A 20302-nucleotide genomic window follows, 5' to 3' on the forward strand; every position below is an offset into this window, starting at 1 on the left:
TCAAGTCGGTTGCACAAAAGCAGTATAACGATCATCTTTCATCCAAATATTATAAATATAGTCATTTCATTTGCAATTTGAAAGCTTCAAAAAGATACAAAAAATCTGACAGCACAATATAATACAGTAAAAAAAAAAAAAAAACAGGAAAGAGAAAAAACGAAAGAATTATATATCACTACTTAAACATTTGGACTAAAATGAAACTGAAAAGATAAGGCAAAGAAATTGATGACTTCACTGTTGGATCTAAAGGGTTCTACATCATTCTGACTTTTCTTATTAACTTCAACAATCTTTGTGAAGTCACAAGGATATCCTCCATCACAAATACAGTTACAGGGTGCACTGGAATACTCCACCTGTTTGCAATTTCAAGTCAAAACTCATTATGCATCACTATGCACATTTAGCAAAGCAAAGTAGTTATGATGCATCATAAAATGAACAAGTGACTAGGCAGATATTGACATATTTATAATGCACCATTCAGATTAAAATTATAATCATTCATAACCAGTTGTCATAATGCATCATGAAGTTGGTTATGACGACTTGTGAATATGTATAGATGGTAATAATGACCATTATAATGCTTTATAGACACCTTATAAAACATTATGAGTGCATTCATAGGGCATTATAAATACAACCTTCATAGAAAGTGTTATCGATGTCTTTATCCTACTTTTGGACAATACTCCCCTGATGTTTCTTTGTTGTAGACAAAATACAGCATGTGTGACAGACCTGATGTAGTTCTAGTTCTTAATTACAGTAGGTCATTAGTTCTAGCCCTAAAAATGTATTGCACATACCAGAGAAGAAACACACTGAATGCTCAGCTTCAGAGAGGAGATAAACTCAGTTAGAAATTAGCATGTCAATTACGGACTAACAGGTATTAGTTCTACATTAGCTGCATGATCATTTTCCTCCACATTCCCTGTACAATTAAAGAAAATAGCTTAAAATGTGATGATATTTGAGATTTCCCAGCTGTAAGATTATTTTTCTAGAATCACATACCCAAACACCCTGCTGGGTTGGAGATGTATCAAAGTTATCTGTATGCCTCCTATTAAATTAAATCTTAAACTGAACCTGAACCCAACCTGAGCACATAATCCAGACTAGGCATTTGATCAACCAAACCTTTATCCTTGGGACACTTTAGGTGCTTCTGTTGTTTCTATTTTTATTAATAATATTACTTGTATGATGTGGAGCAGACAATGTGTGGTTATGGTTTATCCCTTTTTTCTCTGAGAAATTCTTCTTGGGGCCAGAGCACACAAAAGATAAAATGTGTTTTGTACCGTGAAAATATGAATGAATTGCTAATACAGATAAAGATGATTATATGAAGCCAACATTTACATCATTGTTAGGTCTGTTATATTCTCTGTTGATTAAAGACTCAATGATATTTTGTGGGCCTAGCAGCGGAAATCTATTTTCGGATCAAGCTTTTTTCGCTACAGCATTAATTGCACTGATAATCTGTGACACCATCACTCAGACAAAAAACAAAGTGTGTATCTCTACAGGAGAAAGTTGTTTATTTTTCATCCTTATGTGGCATTTGTTCTTCCACTTGTGACTGTCTGCTTTTTCTGTCCAATGTTACCTGTCAACTTCCAGTGGCTTGCTGGTTTATAGTTTGCATAAACACTGCTGACTTTGTATGGGTTGGAGTTATTGGGGTGTTTTTGGGGTGCATGCTAATTGCTAAGCATTTGTCGTTTGCATCTACTTCATAATTAAAAACTGTTCATTAACATTTCCTGCAGTTATATTTTTAGCCTATCTGATTCTGGGACTTTCTCAAGGCACCTTGTGATTAGCTCTCCTGATTAGCTCTACCTCTCCTCTCCTTAAAGGGGAAATGAAAAAAACATGTCCTTGTGGTCCTTGTACTGTGAACTACAACCTATTTTTTTGCAAAAGTCAAATATTATAAAAGTTGTTAATTTAAGAAGTTTATTTTTCATCATTTCCATCTGGCTTGTTTAAAATTATCTATCTTCCCCAATCTATCTTTCACTGTCTGTCGTCATCAAGCTCACTCTTCTCTCTTTCACTGTCTACCGCTATGGGAATCAGCCGCCACTCAAGCTATACTAGTCTAATAAGAACAGACTGTTCATTCTCACATAAAAATTACACAGTCTGCACAAAACACATCAGTGATCAAAAGTAGCTCCGTTGTGGGGAAACGTTGGACTGAAAGACCATGAACCTGTACTTGCTATTGTTTTTACACTTTTATTATTAAAAAAACACCTTAATTTGGAAGGTTTGTGGGGTCAAATCCACTTTTGCCAATGTGTTTGCCTTATAGTAACCAGTCTTCCCAGTTTTACAGTGGTACTGAATTTGTTCCACGCTTCGGTCTATCCTGGATTCAAATAGTTTTTGATGGACCTTTTTAAACAGTTCAGTATTTCTATTTTTTCCTCCATCTAAGCATGCGAAAATGTGTAATTCTTTCAGAGTTGTTATTAAAAGCAAGCTCTCCGTGGCGCTGCAGACCAATTGAGGAAATGTCACTCGAACGTCACTGCGCATTTGCGTCAAGACAGAGCATGTGCAGACAGAACAGAGCCGGACTTCATTTCGATTCACCGTTTACATGACTTTAGATTGGTTTGGAAAAGGAATATTATACCCCTGTGAAACTGAATGAAATTTCAACTGAGGTGTTTATATGGAGCGTTTTCATTCGGTTTGGTCTTTAAACCAGTGTTGTTTTTGGCAGCCATTTTAGATTTAGTCTTGGAATCAGAATCAGAAAAAAAAAATTAGGAGGGCGAAGAGCGGTAACAAAAGAATAAAAATTGCAAAAGTGGGCAAAAAAAACCCCCAGCATATTATGTACAATGGCAGGCCTACTGCCAGTAACAGGAGAGAGATGGATTGTGGACAATAATACCAAGACCAATATGTAAAAAAAAACTGTAAAACAGCAGATAAAGTATGACAAATAAATAAATAAATAAAGTTAAAGTGATATAGTAGTATTGCACAGCCCTGCAATGGGCTGGCGACTTGTCCAGGGTGTACCCAGCCTCTCGCCCGATGCCAGCTGGGATAGGCTCCAGCAACCCCTGCGACCCTAGTGCAGGATTAAGCGGTATGGAAGATGAGATGAGTAGTATTGCACAAGAGGTCATGTGATATTGCACTTGAGTGTAACAGAGGAGGACTTAAGTTATTGTAACCATCGTATAGTTCTTAGAGTTCAGGAGGAGAATAACATTGGGAACAAAGGTTGCTCTCCTCCTCTGGGTCTTACAAGTCGGACAGTGGAACCTGCGACCAGATGGCAGTAACTCAAATGCCGGGAACAGAGCATGGGTTGAGTCCTTGAGAATTCAACGAGCCAGGCTGCTAGTCTGCTGCTCGTACACAGTGCTCAGGTGGCGAGCAGGGAGTCCAATAATCTTAGAACACACCTTGACAATGTAATGCAGGCGGTTCCTATCCTGAACAGCTACCGAGTGATACCAGAAGCATATGAATGTGTAATAGAATGTCAGCAAGATGTTCTTACTGACAGAAAAAGAGTTCAGTTTCCTAAGTGGGTACATCCTCTGGTGGCACTTCCTCAGGATCCCTTTGGTGTTGGAAGAGAACCTCAGTTGGCAGTCCAGGATGGTTCCCAGGTATCTCTATTCCCCAACTGTCTCGACCAGAGAACCATGGATTATAGTGGTGACAGCTGCCGCCAGTTCCCTTTGGCTGCTGGAGAAGGTCACCACCATCTTCTTCGTTTTGCTGACATTCAGCTCCAGACAGGAAGAGTCACACCACTCTATGAACTGCTGCAGAGTGGGTCCATGGTGGAGGGAGGGGCCGGACAGGTATTTTGTATAATAACCAGATTTCTACCAGACTGATAGCTCTAGCCGAGACTTTCCCTTTGATAGAGATGCAATGCTGCTGTGCTGCACTTCATTGCTGTTGGGTAGAAACCTTTTATCTCCTTACTTCAGCTTGTGTTTTTTCATGAATTTATGCCCCATTGCATCATACAAGAGTGTCACACAAAAGTTGTGAAAATAGCGGATCTAAAAGATCAACACATTGCAATACTATTTTATATTTATTTATTTTCACCAATAATTGCAACAATAAATAAATGGTTTTAGACAAAGATTTCACCAAATAGCAAATAGTTTCTGATCTACTAAGTATTATGCATTACACCAAGATAAAGTGGTAACAGTGGAATCAATGCTCATTACTCCAAAACAACCAAGAACAAAAACGGTTTTAATTTGGCAATTGTGACTTAATTTCTGAGAATTCACTAAAGTGAAATAAACATACACATGCCAAAAATATGAGCAATGGAGGGGCACATATGCTCAACTTGACCTTGTTTGTCAGACAGACCATCACTGAATGTAAACATGGCTAAACATGCTGCTAACATTACATTAATTTTGTGTTGTTCATTTAGACACATGGGAAACAGCATGCAGGCGTGTTGTGCAGGGGTTTGACCAGGCGGTAGCCTCCAGGTCTGAGCAATGACGCCCATGCGGAAGTGCAAAAAATTCCAGTTCATTGAGTGGCCGCTTGAGGCTGGCTGCAAGAGGGGGTGGGGACTTCTCATCTGGGCAGAGAACACTTTGAAAGTCATCACTCCTTTTTTATTACAGCCCAGATGTGTTAACTGTAGTGTTGATGTTAACTTTGTCATTTTTGCTCTTAAAATTATTATTATTAATGATTTACTTGTATGTATTAGTATTTGCTAGGAAAATAATTAATTGAAATGAGAACTCTAATATTTTATTTATTTATTTATTTATTTTCATTTTCAAGGTTCAGAATCCAACGGGTAATGTCACAATGGGTTTGTCCATAGTATATATAGTCAGTGGTTTTGACCGGTCCATTCTTTAGGTCATCAACAAACTGAAAGCTTCACTTCTCGCTGTGAAGTTAAATGTGTCATGATGATGTTGTTCATGTGATGACGTATAAGAGGGAGGAAAAAACAGGCATGCAGCTCTCACAACGGTGGGTCGACCAGGGTCGACCCGGGATTTTCAATATGAAAGGGGTATCAGTCTCAACAGGCTGATATATAGATAACCATCTTCTCACTGTTCTTTTAATTATTTCTTTTTTTTGGATGATTTTTAGATTGATTTTAACAGCTGTTTTTACTGTTTCATGAACTGATTACCATTATTGGCTTTTTATTAAAATCAATCTACCACATCTGGCCTTCACCTGCTCCTTTGCTTACCACAGTTTGTACCTCAGTGGACAGCTGTGACTTTGTCAGTACACTGTGCTATGATGTTCCATTAGGTTTGTCTCCTGTGCATTTGCAGAGTTATTGTCCTTATACTTACAGTGTACACCCTAAAAAGTGTATTTATGTAATAGTTGAAGTAATGTGATGTTTTTGCATGAATCTTAGTCATTTTTCTTCTTTAGTCTTGGTAGTGTACTTATATAAAGTGGACTATATCAACTTGAAATTACACTTTCGATTAACCTGCTAATGTTAAACAAGTCAAACTGTGTGAGTTAGGTTTCTTCAGGTTTTGGTTTTGTGCATTTGAGCCATTAAACTGCCATTTTCTCTTGTCAACACAGAAAACACGATAAGTTTAACGCTAGATAAAATAATGTTTGTGGTCAAATAATATATTATTTAAGATATACAATTGTCTAACTGAATCGGTTAAATTGTGTTGTTAAAGTTTATGAATTTAAGCAGCTATTGTAAAGCTAATGGTAGCAAGTTTTAAATGAGTTAGCATAACATTTTAAGTGTATTGCAAGTGTAGTCCGCCCACGGTACTAAACAGACTAGGATCGCCTCTGGCGCTAAGCGCTTCGGCTGCATTGCACAGTGGGCTACTACAGCAAGAAAGACTTTCGGTAAACATCGACTTACACCGGCCACGCACGAAAGAGGCCGAACTTCAACGAAGCACTCCGGAACATCCGGCTGTAGCTTCTCAACATAAACAGCAATGGCGGAGGCAGCAGCAGCGTCCGCGGCGGCTACAGCAGTAACAGGAGGTTGGACCAAGCACGTAACCTGCAGGTAAGACACTGGAGTATCAGCACATCGAAGATGGTCGTATCCTGTTTCGGTTGACGCTAAATTCTCATTGATAAGGGGGCTGACGGGCGACTGACAACGACGTATTCTAAAGCTGGGCTTAGCTTTCGGTTAGCTAGCTGCGATGTTCCTACAGCCTTGTGTTATGTTCTGTTGTGGTCACAGAGCGGACTGGGGTGGCTGGTTAGCGGCCAGCTTGATAGCTACATTTACAGCCATTAACTCGGCGAACATTTGCCAAACTACAAAGATAAGCGTCATCAAACAACTGTCATACGTCAAAACTCTGTTAAAACCAATAATGCGAATACTAATTCCCAGGCGCTTGGTACACTTTCACTTTAAAACTAGCTGCACAGTCAACGTTAATGCCAGCTGGTTCAACAGATATTTGGATTTGAATCTCCCAACTGACGCCATTGCCAGGATAAAAAATGAAGCATGACATTCGTACACGTTTTGATAAATTCAGGCTGGCTGTAGAGCTCTTTATGTAGTCAAAATCAATTCCAGTGTTACTAGAAAACCCCTGTCTATGTAGCAACGTTGTTTTTCTTTGTATTTTCAGATATTTCATGCATGGTCTTTGCAAAGAAGGAGACAACTGCCGATATTCCCACGATCTGACCAGCAGCAAACCTGCAGCTATGATTTGCAAGTTTTTTCAGAAGGGAAACTGTGTGTTTGGGGACCGATGCAGGTAAAGACACAAAGAAAACCTGGTTTACTGGTGTGCTAGTTTACACCTGGATCAAATGTTTATGTGAAAGCCTGGGTGTTTATGCCCAGCTGGCATGTTCACGGTCAGCTGCCCCAGCCTAAAAGTGCTTTCAGGTGCCATTTGAGCTGCTATATAACTTCCTTTCTAAAACTGGCTATGTTCTTAGCCAAATGACAGCGCAACAGCTCTGCTAGCAGGGTTTCTTAGAAGTGTTGTAGCCTGTTCCTCAAGTAGATCTGACACCTGAGACTGCTGCTCTCTAATGTCAGTATGTTGTTGGTCTACATCTGTGGCTGCTCCATGCAAGACAGAGCAATCAGAACCATATGTTGCCTACTTTGCTCAGGTGGATCAAACTGTCTATTTTAAAATACTTATTTTAAGGGTTGTGTTTTTGTTTCTGTTTTTTAGTTTGGCCAGTTTGCAGAGTCTAAATACATACTGTAAGGCACTGTCACACCACTGTACGTCTCTTATCATTTGCATTGTCCACCCTAATGATTGGTTCTCTTTACGTGTCATGTGTGTACATTTGCTTATCTCTCCATTAGGCTTTGTTCAGCCGGAAAGACAGAGGTTTCAAGTACATGTAGGGATTTTGGCTAAATAATATTTGCACATGGGAATACCATTGCTGTTCTGTCAAAATCCTCTTTAGGAGATGTGTGCTGGCCTGTCATGGCCTTCTTTGAGGCCGTGGGCATGTCTGATTTTTGCTGGCTGTGGCCCAATAGATAGCGTGGCATGTCCACAAACCAGAGAGTAGTATAGAAACAGAGCAATCCCTCTGCTTCACCTGAAACAAAAGCATGCAGTGGAGCATTACGGTGCCTCATTTTCCAGTGTCACCACTTTTAAACAGGCTGGGTACAGATGGAACGACATTTCAGAAGGATTTATTATTGGGGAAAAACAAGATAGACACTTACACAGTCTAAAAGCCTGAGATTGTAAACATATGGAAAACAATCCATCCACAATGCCAGAATATATTGCATAAATGCATATGAGTACATCAAGAAATTGGCTGCCACGGCTGAAAGACTTAACGAATACCTCTAGCAGCACAAATTTCCCCTGGGGGATCAATAAAATCTTATCTTATCCAACAGGCTCTGAGTACAAGATCAATAGAGACTGAGGTGCTCCTGAAACAATGCAGCTATCAGCATTATGAACAACGTCATTATGACAATATACTGTCCACCCATTTTGAAAGTTTGTCTCAGCTACAATTTACCAGCGAAGTATTCCTTTGACGAGGGGTAGAAGGCTCTCTGCATCAGCTGTGTGCTTAGTTTACAAGTAGTATTTGAGACTCAGTGTACTGTGTTTGTAACTCAGTTCACATTGACAGTAACTCTTAATAACTTTGGCCTTGTCAAGAGATCCATTTGGCAGGGTTTTGAACCTAAACTTGCCTTTGCGTTTGCTTGCTTTCTACTGCATTACTGCTACTTTGATCGTTTCCTGTTGGGGACAAGGTCATAATAACAGAAGGTCAAGTGTTCCCCCAAGTTCCCCTAAGTGGTTTGCTTGTGCACATAGAATTTTACATTAAGGGGCTACAGTGTTATTAGTAAAGAAAAAAGTCTGTAGCCCTTCTTTCAGTAGTGCAGTCAACTGAAAATTGGGGTAAAAATGCAGTGGTATAGTCCTTTCCCTTTCAGAAATGGATTAGGTTCCTTGTCTGTTGTTGTGCTTGAGTGTACCCAGACAGCCAGACTACAAAGAGGCACTCTGAGGAGCATACTAACAACTGCAGGGATGCATTGGTTATACACATACCTCATGGTTTTTGTTGAATTGTCAGCCTGTTGCCTTTGAAATGCCTTTGCTTTAGCTGTGTGTGTTTGTATCTTTTTTCTATCCCTTAACCCGACTAGCCTCATCAGATGGGATATGAGGTACCTCCTTTGCTTGCCCTTGGGGTTTCATACTAAGGCTTCTGCAGGGTGCATTGAAATATTTTGGCTAGTTGGGGCCATTATACAAATAAAATTTAAATGAAATCATCATAAAACAGTAGTAATGCTGTTGCCAGTTTTATTATGTTGAGCCACATTCCTTCATCCTGGTGATGGAGATGTAGTAAAGAGAGTATCCTTGTTTCTGTGACCCTGTGGTGCTGTCCAGCCTGTATTACAAGTCAGAGAAAGGCTTTTTCTGTGGGGGTTTATTATGGTTGAATTCCCAGGGTCCTGTCTATTGTCATTGGCTCTGTCTGGCTTTAACTCTGTCTCTGTGTCAGTCCTATTCTTTCTACTGCAGCCCCCACAGCCAGACAGAGTGCACTGCAACCTGCATGGCAATTGCATAACATGCTCTGTTTCCCTCTTGTTCTCTATCTCAGAGCTACCCCCTCCTCCTGTGCTGTTGCTGGGTTCCCCAGGTTCACTGTGCTGCAGCACCCTCCCTTCTTGTTTTTGTATTCATAGCTCCAGCCCCCCCCCCCCCCCCCCCCCCCCCCCCCCCCCCCCACCACCACACACACACACACACACACACACACACTCTCTGCTTTTCCAGAGCTCCAGCTCCTTTCTGGGAAAATACTGGTGAACAGTCTTGCCATCTTGGAGGAGGCAGGAGAAGAGATTTAATTCATTTTTGTTTATATAGTGTCAGTAACAATACAAATTGTCTCAAGACGCTTTTTAAAAGACGTACTGAAATGTAGATAGAGATAGACTAGATCTTCCTTCTGCATGACAGTGTTTACCAGCTGCCACAGCTTGTTAGTCACAATGTATTCTAGAGTTGTTCTGTCTTCTATACTGAGGCCTCTCTAATAGATCACTGCTCAGTTACCAGGGCTACACTATTAATCATAACTGCAGTTTTGATTCATTAATGTTAAAATTTGGATTGGTCTTGCTGGCAATGGTATGCAAACTCTGCAGTACAGTGACTCTTTGATGACTAAAACATGACGAGATGTGTGTGAGTTTTTGTTGATGAAACGAAACTGGACGTAAATGTTAGTGGGTGGTCTGTCAGACGTTCAAAATGCATGACATTTCTCCCTATTGTGCGTGTAATCTGTCTGTCAAAAGCTAAAAAGTATCAGCAATGCTGATGTATCCTAACTTTGTTTGGTCATGCCCACCAATATGCAGCGCATATTCTGAACAACACGCCTACAACCAGTTAGTCACACACAGAGACACGCAATTGGGTTTATTCATTCGTTGATGTCATACAATGTTACTTGACAACCGCCTTGTGATAAAATTCATAGTAACGTTTTCCACATGTTTGTGTTACTGTTGCAGGACGTGCAGCAAGTGTAATTTGTTGTCATATTGATCCATGTCCGAGCGACTGAAACATGGAGGAATATGTAGCATTCAGACCTGTTGCTGTTTCCCATGGGTCTAAATGAACAGCACACTTCTATAGCTAATGTAATGTTAGCAGTATGTTTAGCCATGTTTACATTCAGTGACGGTCCGTCCGGTCTGGTAGACAAGGTCAAGTTGAGCATATGTGCTTATCCATTGCTCATATTTTGGGCATGTGTATGTTCATTTCAATTTAGCAAATTCTCAGAAATAAAGTCACAATTGCAAAAATAAGATTGTTTTTGTTCTTGGCTGTTTTGGAGTAATGAGCATTGATTCCACTGTTACCACTTTATCTTGGTGTAATTTATAATCTTTAGTAGATCAGAAGTATTTGCTGTTGTGTGGAAACATTGTATATCTAAAACCATTTATTTATTATTGTAATTATAAGCAAAAAATTGCCAGTCTGCAAACTCACAATGTGTTGCGGTGTGTTGATCTTGTAGATCTGCTGTTTTCACAAGTTTTGTGTGACACTCTTGTATGATGACGTAGGGCATCAATTCATGAAATAACACAGGTTGAAATATGGAGATGAAAGGTTTCTGCCCAACAGCAATGAAGTACAGCAAGGCAACATTTCATCTCCATCAATCTGGTAAGGAATCTGGTTATTATACAAAAGCGTAAAGGTTAACTGTTGCTTTATGAACACTTGATACAACCTGTCACCCTTGGTTGTGACAAAATGTGACTAAAACTAATAAGCATTTTCCTCCAAATAACACTGCTTCATTTGCCTTTGATTGTTTCTTCTTAACCATTCTCTTACTCCTACATCTCAGTTAACCTAGACAGCACTGTGGCATGTGATGAAGGTGAAACTTATGTTAAAGTTCAAAACTGGTAACGTTGAACGTCAGCATCTCTACCAGCTCTAGTCATAAATCCACCGTAAATATTAGCGCATGGTAATTCAAGTGAAAGCCACATCCTCTCCCAGAGAGGGGCGTGGAGTAGGTGTGGACAGACACAGCTTGTTAGCATTTAAAGGTAGAGGCACAGAAGCAGCCTGTTCTCAGTAGAGTTCACTAGAGCGAGTTTTTGACTGGCTGAAATTCATGACCAAGGCTGAATTTGGGGTAATGCACTTTGCCCTATGACACCTATATGAAATCGTTGAAATACTGTATAATATGGGACCTTTAAGGGATTTTAGTACTATCCAATCTAATCTATCTAAGCATGTCACATTCATCATATGCATCCACCCCACAGCCCGGCACACAAATGATAAAGAAACATGCTGTCACCTGTCTGCCGAACGTGCTATTAAGTTCCAAGAATGCCATGTTTTGCATTTTAGTGATTCCACTGCCTAAACAAGCAGCACTGTGACCTTTGATAAGGAGAGCATCTCATCTCATCTGAAATAGTACAAACTTAACAAGTGTTGTGAAAATGGTTTGGCTTACTGCTTTTTAGTTTTTAGTTTACCTCTGGGACATGAGCTAGCCTCAGAATCTTTTTTTATTCGGTGCATGCTTTTGTTTCAGAAACTACCACAGGTGGATCATGCTGCTGTGTGTAGTTGAATTTCAGTCATTATACTTTTTACAAACTTGAAGTCATGTCTACAGATAGACCAGTTGGCTTTCCAACAATAAAACAACACAGCAGCATACGTGTTTGGACTATTACATTGTGTTTTGTGTGATTGTTGGTTGGTTGTCAGTTCAGTTTTCCAGCACATTTGCAAGTTTTTTTATGTGCATATAGACCTAGAAAACCAAATGAGGGCTGAGCAGATATAAACCACATTTGCATCCAAATATGGCTGCTTTCTTTTAAACTGCAATTGGAAAACAGATGAAATTAAGGCAACATTATGCTAATTTTTGGCAGTACAGTATTTTACACCTTTTTCTAATTTGGTTTCCTACACTTTTACACTGTAATCAAACAGTTAATGAGTAATGAGTAAGTGAATGTTCCATTGTACTCAAGGTTTGAACACTGTAAACCAACAAAGAATGAGGAGCTGCCAACCTCCCAGACGCTGCCGCTGCCCTCCGCCTCGCTTGCCTGTCTATCAGACCCCAAAGCCAGTGGGCCACCTGGACTAGGGGCACCAGACTGGGTGAATGCTGCTGAATTCGTTCCAGGACAGCCATACTGTGGAAGGGGTGAGTATTCAAATAGATACCTGAATTTTTAACATTTGTTATCTAATGATGGCTGAGCATTACATTACTTGGGGATCAGAGCTGAAAGTAAAAAAGGTACACTTACAGCGGGCTCAGACCCCGTGGGTTTTTGTCCAATTTATCTCCGGACTCACCTCTTCAAAGAAGTGACTTAAATTAATTAAGTATTTTCATCATAGTGGGTGAGAGAAACATGCCTACAAGAACATGGATCAGCAGATGGTGTTGTGAGGCAAAGGTAAACATTCCAGGTCTTGAGGCTATAGTTAATAAGTCAAAATCCCCAGTTCTTATTTGTGAGCCATCTTACAGTTGAATAACAGATTCATATTTCAGCACCTTTTGTTTAGGTCCGCTTCCCCATGAACGCACCACCGCTTTGACGGTGCATTTGGTTCTCCCTAATGTGACACAATAATCTGAACAATATCCTGTATCGTGTCTGTACAAGTTTGAAATTGTCAGACGTTTCTGAAACGTGTGATGTCACCTAATCAAAAAAAATCAGGTAAGAACTCTGTAAATGCTGTGGTGTCAGTCCATCTTTTTTAGACCTGTTTCTGAGTATTGGTTTAGTTTTAGATATTTAGTCTTAGGAAATTACACTTTTATTTCACTATATGTGAGATTATGTATGGTAAAGTTCCAGCTCTAAAGCTAGCTGAGTTTTTCCTTAAAGTCAAGTGCAAATGTGATTTGTTATTCTACTAGCTACTCCTACATTAGCAGTATATTTTAAAGGAAGCCTTGGTCTTCCTGGAAAAATGTGTTCTATGCAAACATGTAACTAGTATTAGAGTAGAGTTTTTTGTGAATGCAAAATAATGCCCACAATGGGGGAAGAAAAAAAAAAAAAAAAAAAAACAGTGTAAAACATTGTGCCGAGTCTCTATTTCTGTTTGCTTTTCTATCTTCAGTACTGGAGTTATTGTATCAAAGGAATGGTAAAATCACCAAGATCTTTCAGAGTGATTTCAAAGGAAACTAGATTTCAGGCAAAGGTCTTACGTCCCAAAGCTCATGTCCAATAGCATAAAGCAGGGTCAAAAAGGAATAGATATAGATAATGGCTATAGTAACACAATCCCATAACAGCAATCAACACAACAGCCACTCGTTGCCTCCTTCCTTGATAAATCAACACAAATGACCATATAGACCTTGAAAACCAAATGACCTAGATTTCCATTAATATTATTCGCTGAGCTAATGTATGCAACATTTGCACCTAAATATAGCTGCTTTCTTTTAAACTACAATTGACAAGCAAATGAAATGAACCAACAATCAGAATTTGTATATTGAAGTCAGTTGGTGGCCTTCCCATCCTGGAGAAGGTTGACCTTACTCACATGAGGATTAATCTTTGACATTGATTGGTCTTGTATTATTTTTGACGGACTCTCTTTTAGAGTGACGTTTTGATAATGCAGTATTCCTTTTTTGGGTTGCTTTGTATGGTAGGTAGTTGTTGCCAATTCTGGGATATTGGCTTTCCAGCATCTGAAGGGATGTGCATGCGATTCTGCATTTGTAGAGCAGTCGGTAGGGCAGTCCTCGTTGTGAAATGACCTATGATCTTCCATCACGGTATAGGTATTTTAAAGCCCGAGATGTGCAAAGGTTTTTTTTCGGATGGCTTTAAGTACAATATGCTGAAAAGTTCACAAATTGGCAAGTTGCATTTAAGGCCTGTGGTTGTGATGACTTGTTTCAGCCGAGCCAGCGAAGATGGAGACCTCAGGGCCTCTCATTGAGGAGTTTGACAGTGATGCAACACCAGACAACAAAGAATTAAGGAAGCAGCTCTGTCCGTACGCAGCTGTTGGAGAGTGCAGATATGGAATCAACTGCGCCTATCTCCATGGTGACGTGTGTGACATGTGTGGCCTCCAGGTGCTCCACCCCAGTGACAATACTCAGCGTTCAGAGCACACAAAGGTAATTATTAAAGTCACTACATTTTTTTTTCTTTAAGTGATAGTGTCAGTTTTTTGTAAATGTATATCTGTTCGTATGTCTTTATGTGTATACAATAAAAAAACATTGAATAAATAAATAAAATAAGGTCCCAACATTCTGGTGGATCCGCATTCCAAAAATACTTACAGTTGAATTATCAAACTGAAATCAAGGACTTTGAAACATCCTTGCTCTCTTTATTTATATAATCTCTTATTTATTTTTTCCCACAATGTTTATTAAGGAGAAACAACGGACTAAAATAAATGCATCTGGACTTGACTTGAGTTTTCTTGAAGTTTTATCACTCATTCAAGTGGCATATTCAGTTCTAAGTGACTGGTGGGTTGTTATGGCTGTTTTGTGTATGTGGTGCTCAGCTGGAACACCAGATAATTACCATTTACCCAGTTTGGATGGTCACACCTATCAAGTGTCTAATGTGATTCTATTACTTTTCCTTACAAGCTGCAGAGGATGTGACTTTTGTCAAAAACACAAAAAGAAAACCCTGAATGGGCAGAAAGGAAGAGAACAAAAAAATGTATGTCATTGCATATGTTGCTGAGATTTCATCAAAGCAGGGCAATTCAGCTTGTGCTGAATGCCGACACCTTTATAAAACAACAATTTCCCAAATAATTTTCTTGGCACAAGAGAGCCTATTCTTTAAGTGAGGACCCAGCAGTCCATGCTCATCTGTAGAACAAGGGTCAGTCTTTTCAGGAAAGAAATCAATATGGTATATAGAGAGAAGATGGATGGTTTTGAAAGAGAAGTAAAGGAAGCCATCTATGCAATACTGAAATTTTCTTCTCTAAACTGGGAAGACAACACGTAAAAACCACTCACAACGCAGTCTTAATATCTGTCCCCATTTAAATGTTGAATCTGAAGTTTCAGGCTATAAAGAACATACCACCCAGTTTAAGCTGAACAACATCTTCTAATTATAGGTGAATATTGGCTTGTTACCAAATCCTAGTCATGTGGGTTCCCACAACCACAAATATAAAAACCTTAATCTGCCCAGCTGTCATACCTTTAGAACTGAAGAGGTTTCTTGGATGTGTGGTAAAACATCTTCAAGAAATCTAGTAATTTAGTATTTTAGTAATTAATAATTCCTTTTCTTCTGTTCACGTTATCAACCAAATGTGATTTTACTTGTGTTTACCTCTTAGAAGGTAAGAGTGACACTGACACTAATAGAAACTTTGGAAATATATTATGCTTTGTTCTAAGCCATAGACATTCTGCTGTTCTGAAAGGTTGTGGGGCTTTCAAATATTATTGTGATCTTGTCCTTTTACTGCAAGGGGAAACATTGCTGACTCCTGACCTGGGCGGAACTGCACGTCTCTAGTTATAAAAACTTGCATCTACATGTTATGAAAAGTGTCTTGTTGTTCTCCCCCTTCATGGTGTGTACCCTCTCAAATAGTTGTGATTTAGGTCTATAGAATGTTGTCAGTCTGAGTCAGCCACATTTGTTTTCAACTCATTATTTTTATTAGTACTAAAAATAAACAGAGATTGAGAGTTAAGAATTAGCTAAGTGTCATGACCCGGCTCAAGAAAATGACATGAGAATGCTGCGTGTCGTAACTTACAAAGTTATTTTACCAGGAGCTGGATTCAAAAATAGAAGTTATGTGAACCCATCCTTACCTGAGCCAGATTCAAATATTTTTCCCTGATGAAAACCACAGTTGTCTGACTACGGTATTCTCAGCAAGTCACAAATGCTTAATTTTATATGTAACTTTACTCTCAACTGAGCATTGGTATGTGCCCTGGTATTCCCTCATCTGATGTCATGTCCTTCTTTTCTGATACGGGTGATAAATAGGGATGGGTATCATTAAGGTTTTATCTGATACTGGTGCCAAAGCAGTACTTTAGAAATGATTTCTGTGCTTAAATGATGCCTGAACTGATGCTTAAAGAATGGAAAAACATACAAACTTTGCCCAAAAACAGTGTGTTTTTATTTTTGAGGCATTTGTGACGTGCGGATTAAACAGGGTATTAGTTTAAATTTACAACTAGAAAATAAATTAACCAATGTAAAATAAGATTCACAACAAACTTATAATTATCTTATAAAAACTGTGACTTGGGTTTGTACAGGCTATCAAAGACGGTATATTTCTCGGGTGTTAAAAGAAAATACTGTGCATCGTCAGAAGTTTAATCAAATTCAAGGTGTTACCTCCAAGAGTCTGTAGCGTCTGCATCTTTTGAGGTGAACTTTTCAACGTTTTGCCTTACCTCAGATTTCCACTGGATGCGTCTGCGGCGCGTACTTAAGTGGAGTCAATGCAAGTGAAAAACTGACGTGACGACATGTGTAGCGTCAGCACAGCAATAGAGCTAATAGAGTATTTAAAAAATTTTGTCACACCAAAATCTGCGTTACTTTTGGTCTGGTTACCAGTGCCATTATGGTACGGATAAGTATCGGTACCCATCTGTAGAGATAAATGGAGAAATGTTTTTGGATTTATGTTTAAACTGTTCCCCCTTTCAGGCATGCATCGAGGCCCATGAGAAAGACATGGAGATCTCATTTGCCATCCAACGCAGCAAGGATATGATGTGCGGTGTGTGTATGGAGGTGGTGTTTGAAAAGGCAAATCCAAGCGAGCGGCGTTTTGGCATCCTCTCCAACTGCAGCCACTGCTACTGTCTTAAGTGCATTCGCAAGTGGAGGAGTGCCAAGCAATTTGAGAGCAAAATTATCAAGTGAGTAGTTCTACTTGTTTGTTTACTTTGAAAGAAGCAAGCTGTAAAGTAGAATTCAGATTTTAGATTCTGTCTTTGATGTAAGGAATATTTTAAAAAGAACAACACACAGGCTAACAGACAGAGATACGTGTGCCACAAATAAATGGTTATTAAATGTTATGGAACTAAAGTGAGATTATTGCAATCTGGAGAAAAAATGCAGCACAGCAGGCAAAATCTGCTCTCCATGGGGGTGAAACTGTAGCCCAAGACCATCCGGGGAGTGGAGGATTTAGACTTGGTGAAAGGTGACCTGCCTTTAATAAGGCATCCTCAGTACAGAGGATGTCTTTTGTGAATATAGGAGGAGGCAATAAGGTGAGCTAAGGCTGTCGTGACCCAGTGTCAGTGTAAAGGTCCATAATGCCCCAAAGGATTTGACCAATATCGGTACTCCTCAAGTCTTAGTCTAGTTATTTTTTTTTTGTCATTCATAATCGGACTCAACATAACCACCTTCCTAATTTTGTATTTAATTTTGCTGCTAAAACAGCCTTGACTTATTGAGACATGGAGTACACTAGACCCTGAAGGTGTGCTGTGGTATCTGACACCAAGATGTTGGCAGCAAATCCTTTAACTCCTGTAAGTTACCAGGAGAGGCCTCCATAGATCGGACTTGTTTGTGCAGCACAAACGCGCTCGATTGGATTGAGATCCAAGTCAACACCTCAAGCTCGTGCTCCTCAAACCATTCCTGAACCATTTTTGCTCTGTGGCAGGGCCCATTATCCTACTGATAGAAGCTACAGCCGTCATTGAAAAGCGTTTACAAGAAAGAGTGTATGTGGTCTGCAGTAGTGCTTGGGTAAGTGGTATGTGTCAAAATGATATCCACATGGATGGTAGGACCCAAAGTTTCCCAAAGCATCACACTGCCTCTACTGGCTTGCCTTCTTCCCATATGTTCACGAGGTAAGCCATGCACACGCAGCCCAATCCACATTTCTGTGGTGGACAGGGGTCAGCATGGGCACCCTGACTGGCCTAAAGCTATGCAGCTCAATACACAGCAGACTGCAATGCACTGTGTATTCTGACACATTTCTACCAGAACTAGGATCAACTTCTTCAGCTCATCTGTTAGATCTGACCTCACGGGCCATCCTTCACTCCCTAGGTGCAACAATGACCCGTAGACTCCTTTACCACTGTTCCTTCCTTGAACCACTTTTGATAGATACTGACCACTAGAGACACCTTACAAGAGCTGCAGTTTTGGAGATGTTGTGATCCAGTCATCTAGCACTCACAGTGTGGCCCTTGTCCAACACGCTCAGATTCTTCATGCCCCACATGTGATTGATGTATTTTGTTGCAATGAACAGTGATCACCAGGTGTGAAGCAGTATTCTCATCCAAATCTCCTTATGGCAAACCAGTTATTTTTTTAATTATTTTAATTTCTGCCAAAACAGTGACCACACCCTTAAAGTATTTTTAATAGAACCAACTCGCTACAATCACTGTATTTTATTTATTTGTTACAGGTCGTGTCCAGAGTGTAGAATCACATCCAACTTTGTTATCCCAAGCGAGTACTGGGTGGAAGATAAGGACGAAAAGCAGAAACTCATCCAGAAATACAAGGACGGCATGGGGTACACAGCCTGTTTCCTAGACATCACACAAACAAGAAAACAATAAGTGCATCACTGCCACCCAGAAATACAATGCATCTAGAGTGTCTTCATGTTTTTACTCAGTGTCTCCGCACTGATTACTAGTAGTGTTAAACAATGAAATGATTATATTTTATATTCAAGAGGGAGATTATAACCAGATTCTTGGTTAGACACTGTTTTGGTAACAATACTGTGCCCACATTCAAACTAGTGATTGTATAGATTTTTTGTGCTGGGTTAAAGATGTGTGAAACATCAAGGTTTTAGAATTTGTTGCTTTTTGGAGCGACATCCATCTTAGGACCATTGAAATTGCTGGGGATGGACAGCTATAGTATAAAAAAAAAACTGTCTGGTACAGAGTTAAGCTTTGGAAAACTTGAGAAAATACTTGTGACTCACTGAAATCTATGCTGCCTTTATCATCTGCTTTCTTTTCATCCTCTCCAGGAGTAAACCATGTCGATACTTTGACGAAGGTCGTGGAACGTGCCCTTTTGGCTCAAATTGCTTTTACAAGCACGCCTTCCCTGACGGACGGCTGGAGGAAGTTCAACCACAGCGAAGACAGAGCGGATCCAACAACAGGAACCGGGTAACACTTGAACCTAATATGCTTAGACAGTGCTCCTAAAATACATTAGTTTTTAGAAAGTTTTCAGTGAAGCATCTAAACTCCACTAACCCCCATCCCCAGAGTTCGAGGCGAACACCACTGTGGGACATCTTTGATGAGCGGGAAAGCACCGACTCCTTTGACAATGAGGACGAGGAGATGGTGACATTTGAGCTGAGCGAAATGCTTCTAATGCTTCTTGCTGCAGGAGCTGATGATGAGGTGACAGATTCAGAGGATGAATGGGACTTGTTTCATGAGGAGCTGGATGATTTCTATGAGATTTACCTATAGCAGTCCCTTCCACAAACTCCTAATCCTATCCTAACACACATGTATACTAGACACTAGAATGGACTGTCTTGTGCCAGTGATGGACAGTAGCTTTTCCTCACACCCTCATGTATTGTGGCAGTGCCTTTAAGCAGGCCATTAATAAATGAACCCATAAAAGAAAAAAAATCCAACAAGTTGGTGCGCTTGTGCTAAACATTTTCTAGACATCTTATCCCTGTGAGTCTTTCTTGTGCCGTTCTTGTTTAAAGAATAAAATGGTAAAAAGAACGCAATATAAGATTTAACAAAAATTATAACTTTCTTTAAATATTGCTAATAAACATTGTCAGGTTTATTTGTGGGTGTGGGTTTGACTTGTTTATCATCTATCCAGGTGTTTGTACATACTTTTGAGGGTCAGGATGCACTTAAACTCGGCACCATTTACTGTAATTGTGATGGGCATGTTGTAAGATTTTTACATACAGATTTTGAAGGCCGGATCTTCTTTTTTTGTTGTTTATTAAAGCTGCTGATAGCCATTATATTGTGCTGATGTTTAATAAATTTACCATAATCATTTTCTTGTTGTACTGAAAAGTATTTACTGTCACCTCAAAATTCTATACTTTTGTTTTCTCGGAGTTAAAGAGCCTCTCATGAGGCATTTAGATCACAAAGAAACAAACTGTCATTCAAAACCCAAACAATAAAACTAAAA

General features: G+C 39.6%; 1 protein-coding gene across 1 annotated transcript; it reads left to right on the forward strand.

Moving 5' to 3' along the window:
- The first annotated feature begins 5935 nt into the window (after positions 1–5935).
- Positions 5936–20164, forward strand: mkrn1 (makorin, ring finger protein, 1). The gene is made up of 8 exons (XM_047574694.1): positions 5936–6079; positions 6666–6797; positions 12113–12291; positions 14030–14253; positions 16808–17022; positions 18555–18665; positions 19140–19284; positions 19387–20164. The coding sequence occupies exons 1-8, from the start codon at positions 6006–6008 to the stop codon at positions 19597–19599; spliced, it is 1293 nt and encodes a 430-aa protein (XP_047430650.1). The 5' UTR covers positions 5936–6005; the 3' UTR covers positions 19600–20164.
- The last annotated feature ends 138 nt before the right edge of the window (positions 20165–20302 follow it).

This window comes from Mugil cephalus, chromosome 22 (genome assembly GCF_022458985.1).
Source record: "Mugil cephalus isolate CIBA_MC_2020 chromosome 22, CIBA_Mcephalus_1.1, whole genome shotgun sequence".
NCBI classification, from domain to species: Eukaryota; Metazoa; Chordata; class Actinopteri; order Mugiliformes; family Mugilidae; genus Mugil; species Mugil cephalus.

Coding starts and splice junctions, on each gene's coding strand:
- mkrn1 (XM_047574694.1), top strand. CDS start 6,006: ATGGCGGAGGCAGCAGCAGCGTCCGCGGCGGCTACAGCAGTAACAGGA. Junction 6,080..6,665: donor ACCAAGCACGTAACCTGCAG/GTAAGACACTGG, acceptor TTGTATTTTCAG/ATATTTCATGCATGGTCTTT. Junction 6,798..12,112: donor GTGTTTGGGGACCGATGCAG/GTAAAGACACAA, acceptor ATTGTACTCAAG/GTTTGAACACTGTAAACCAA.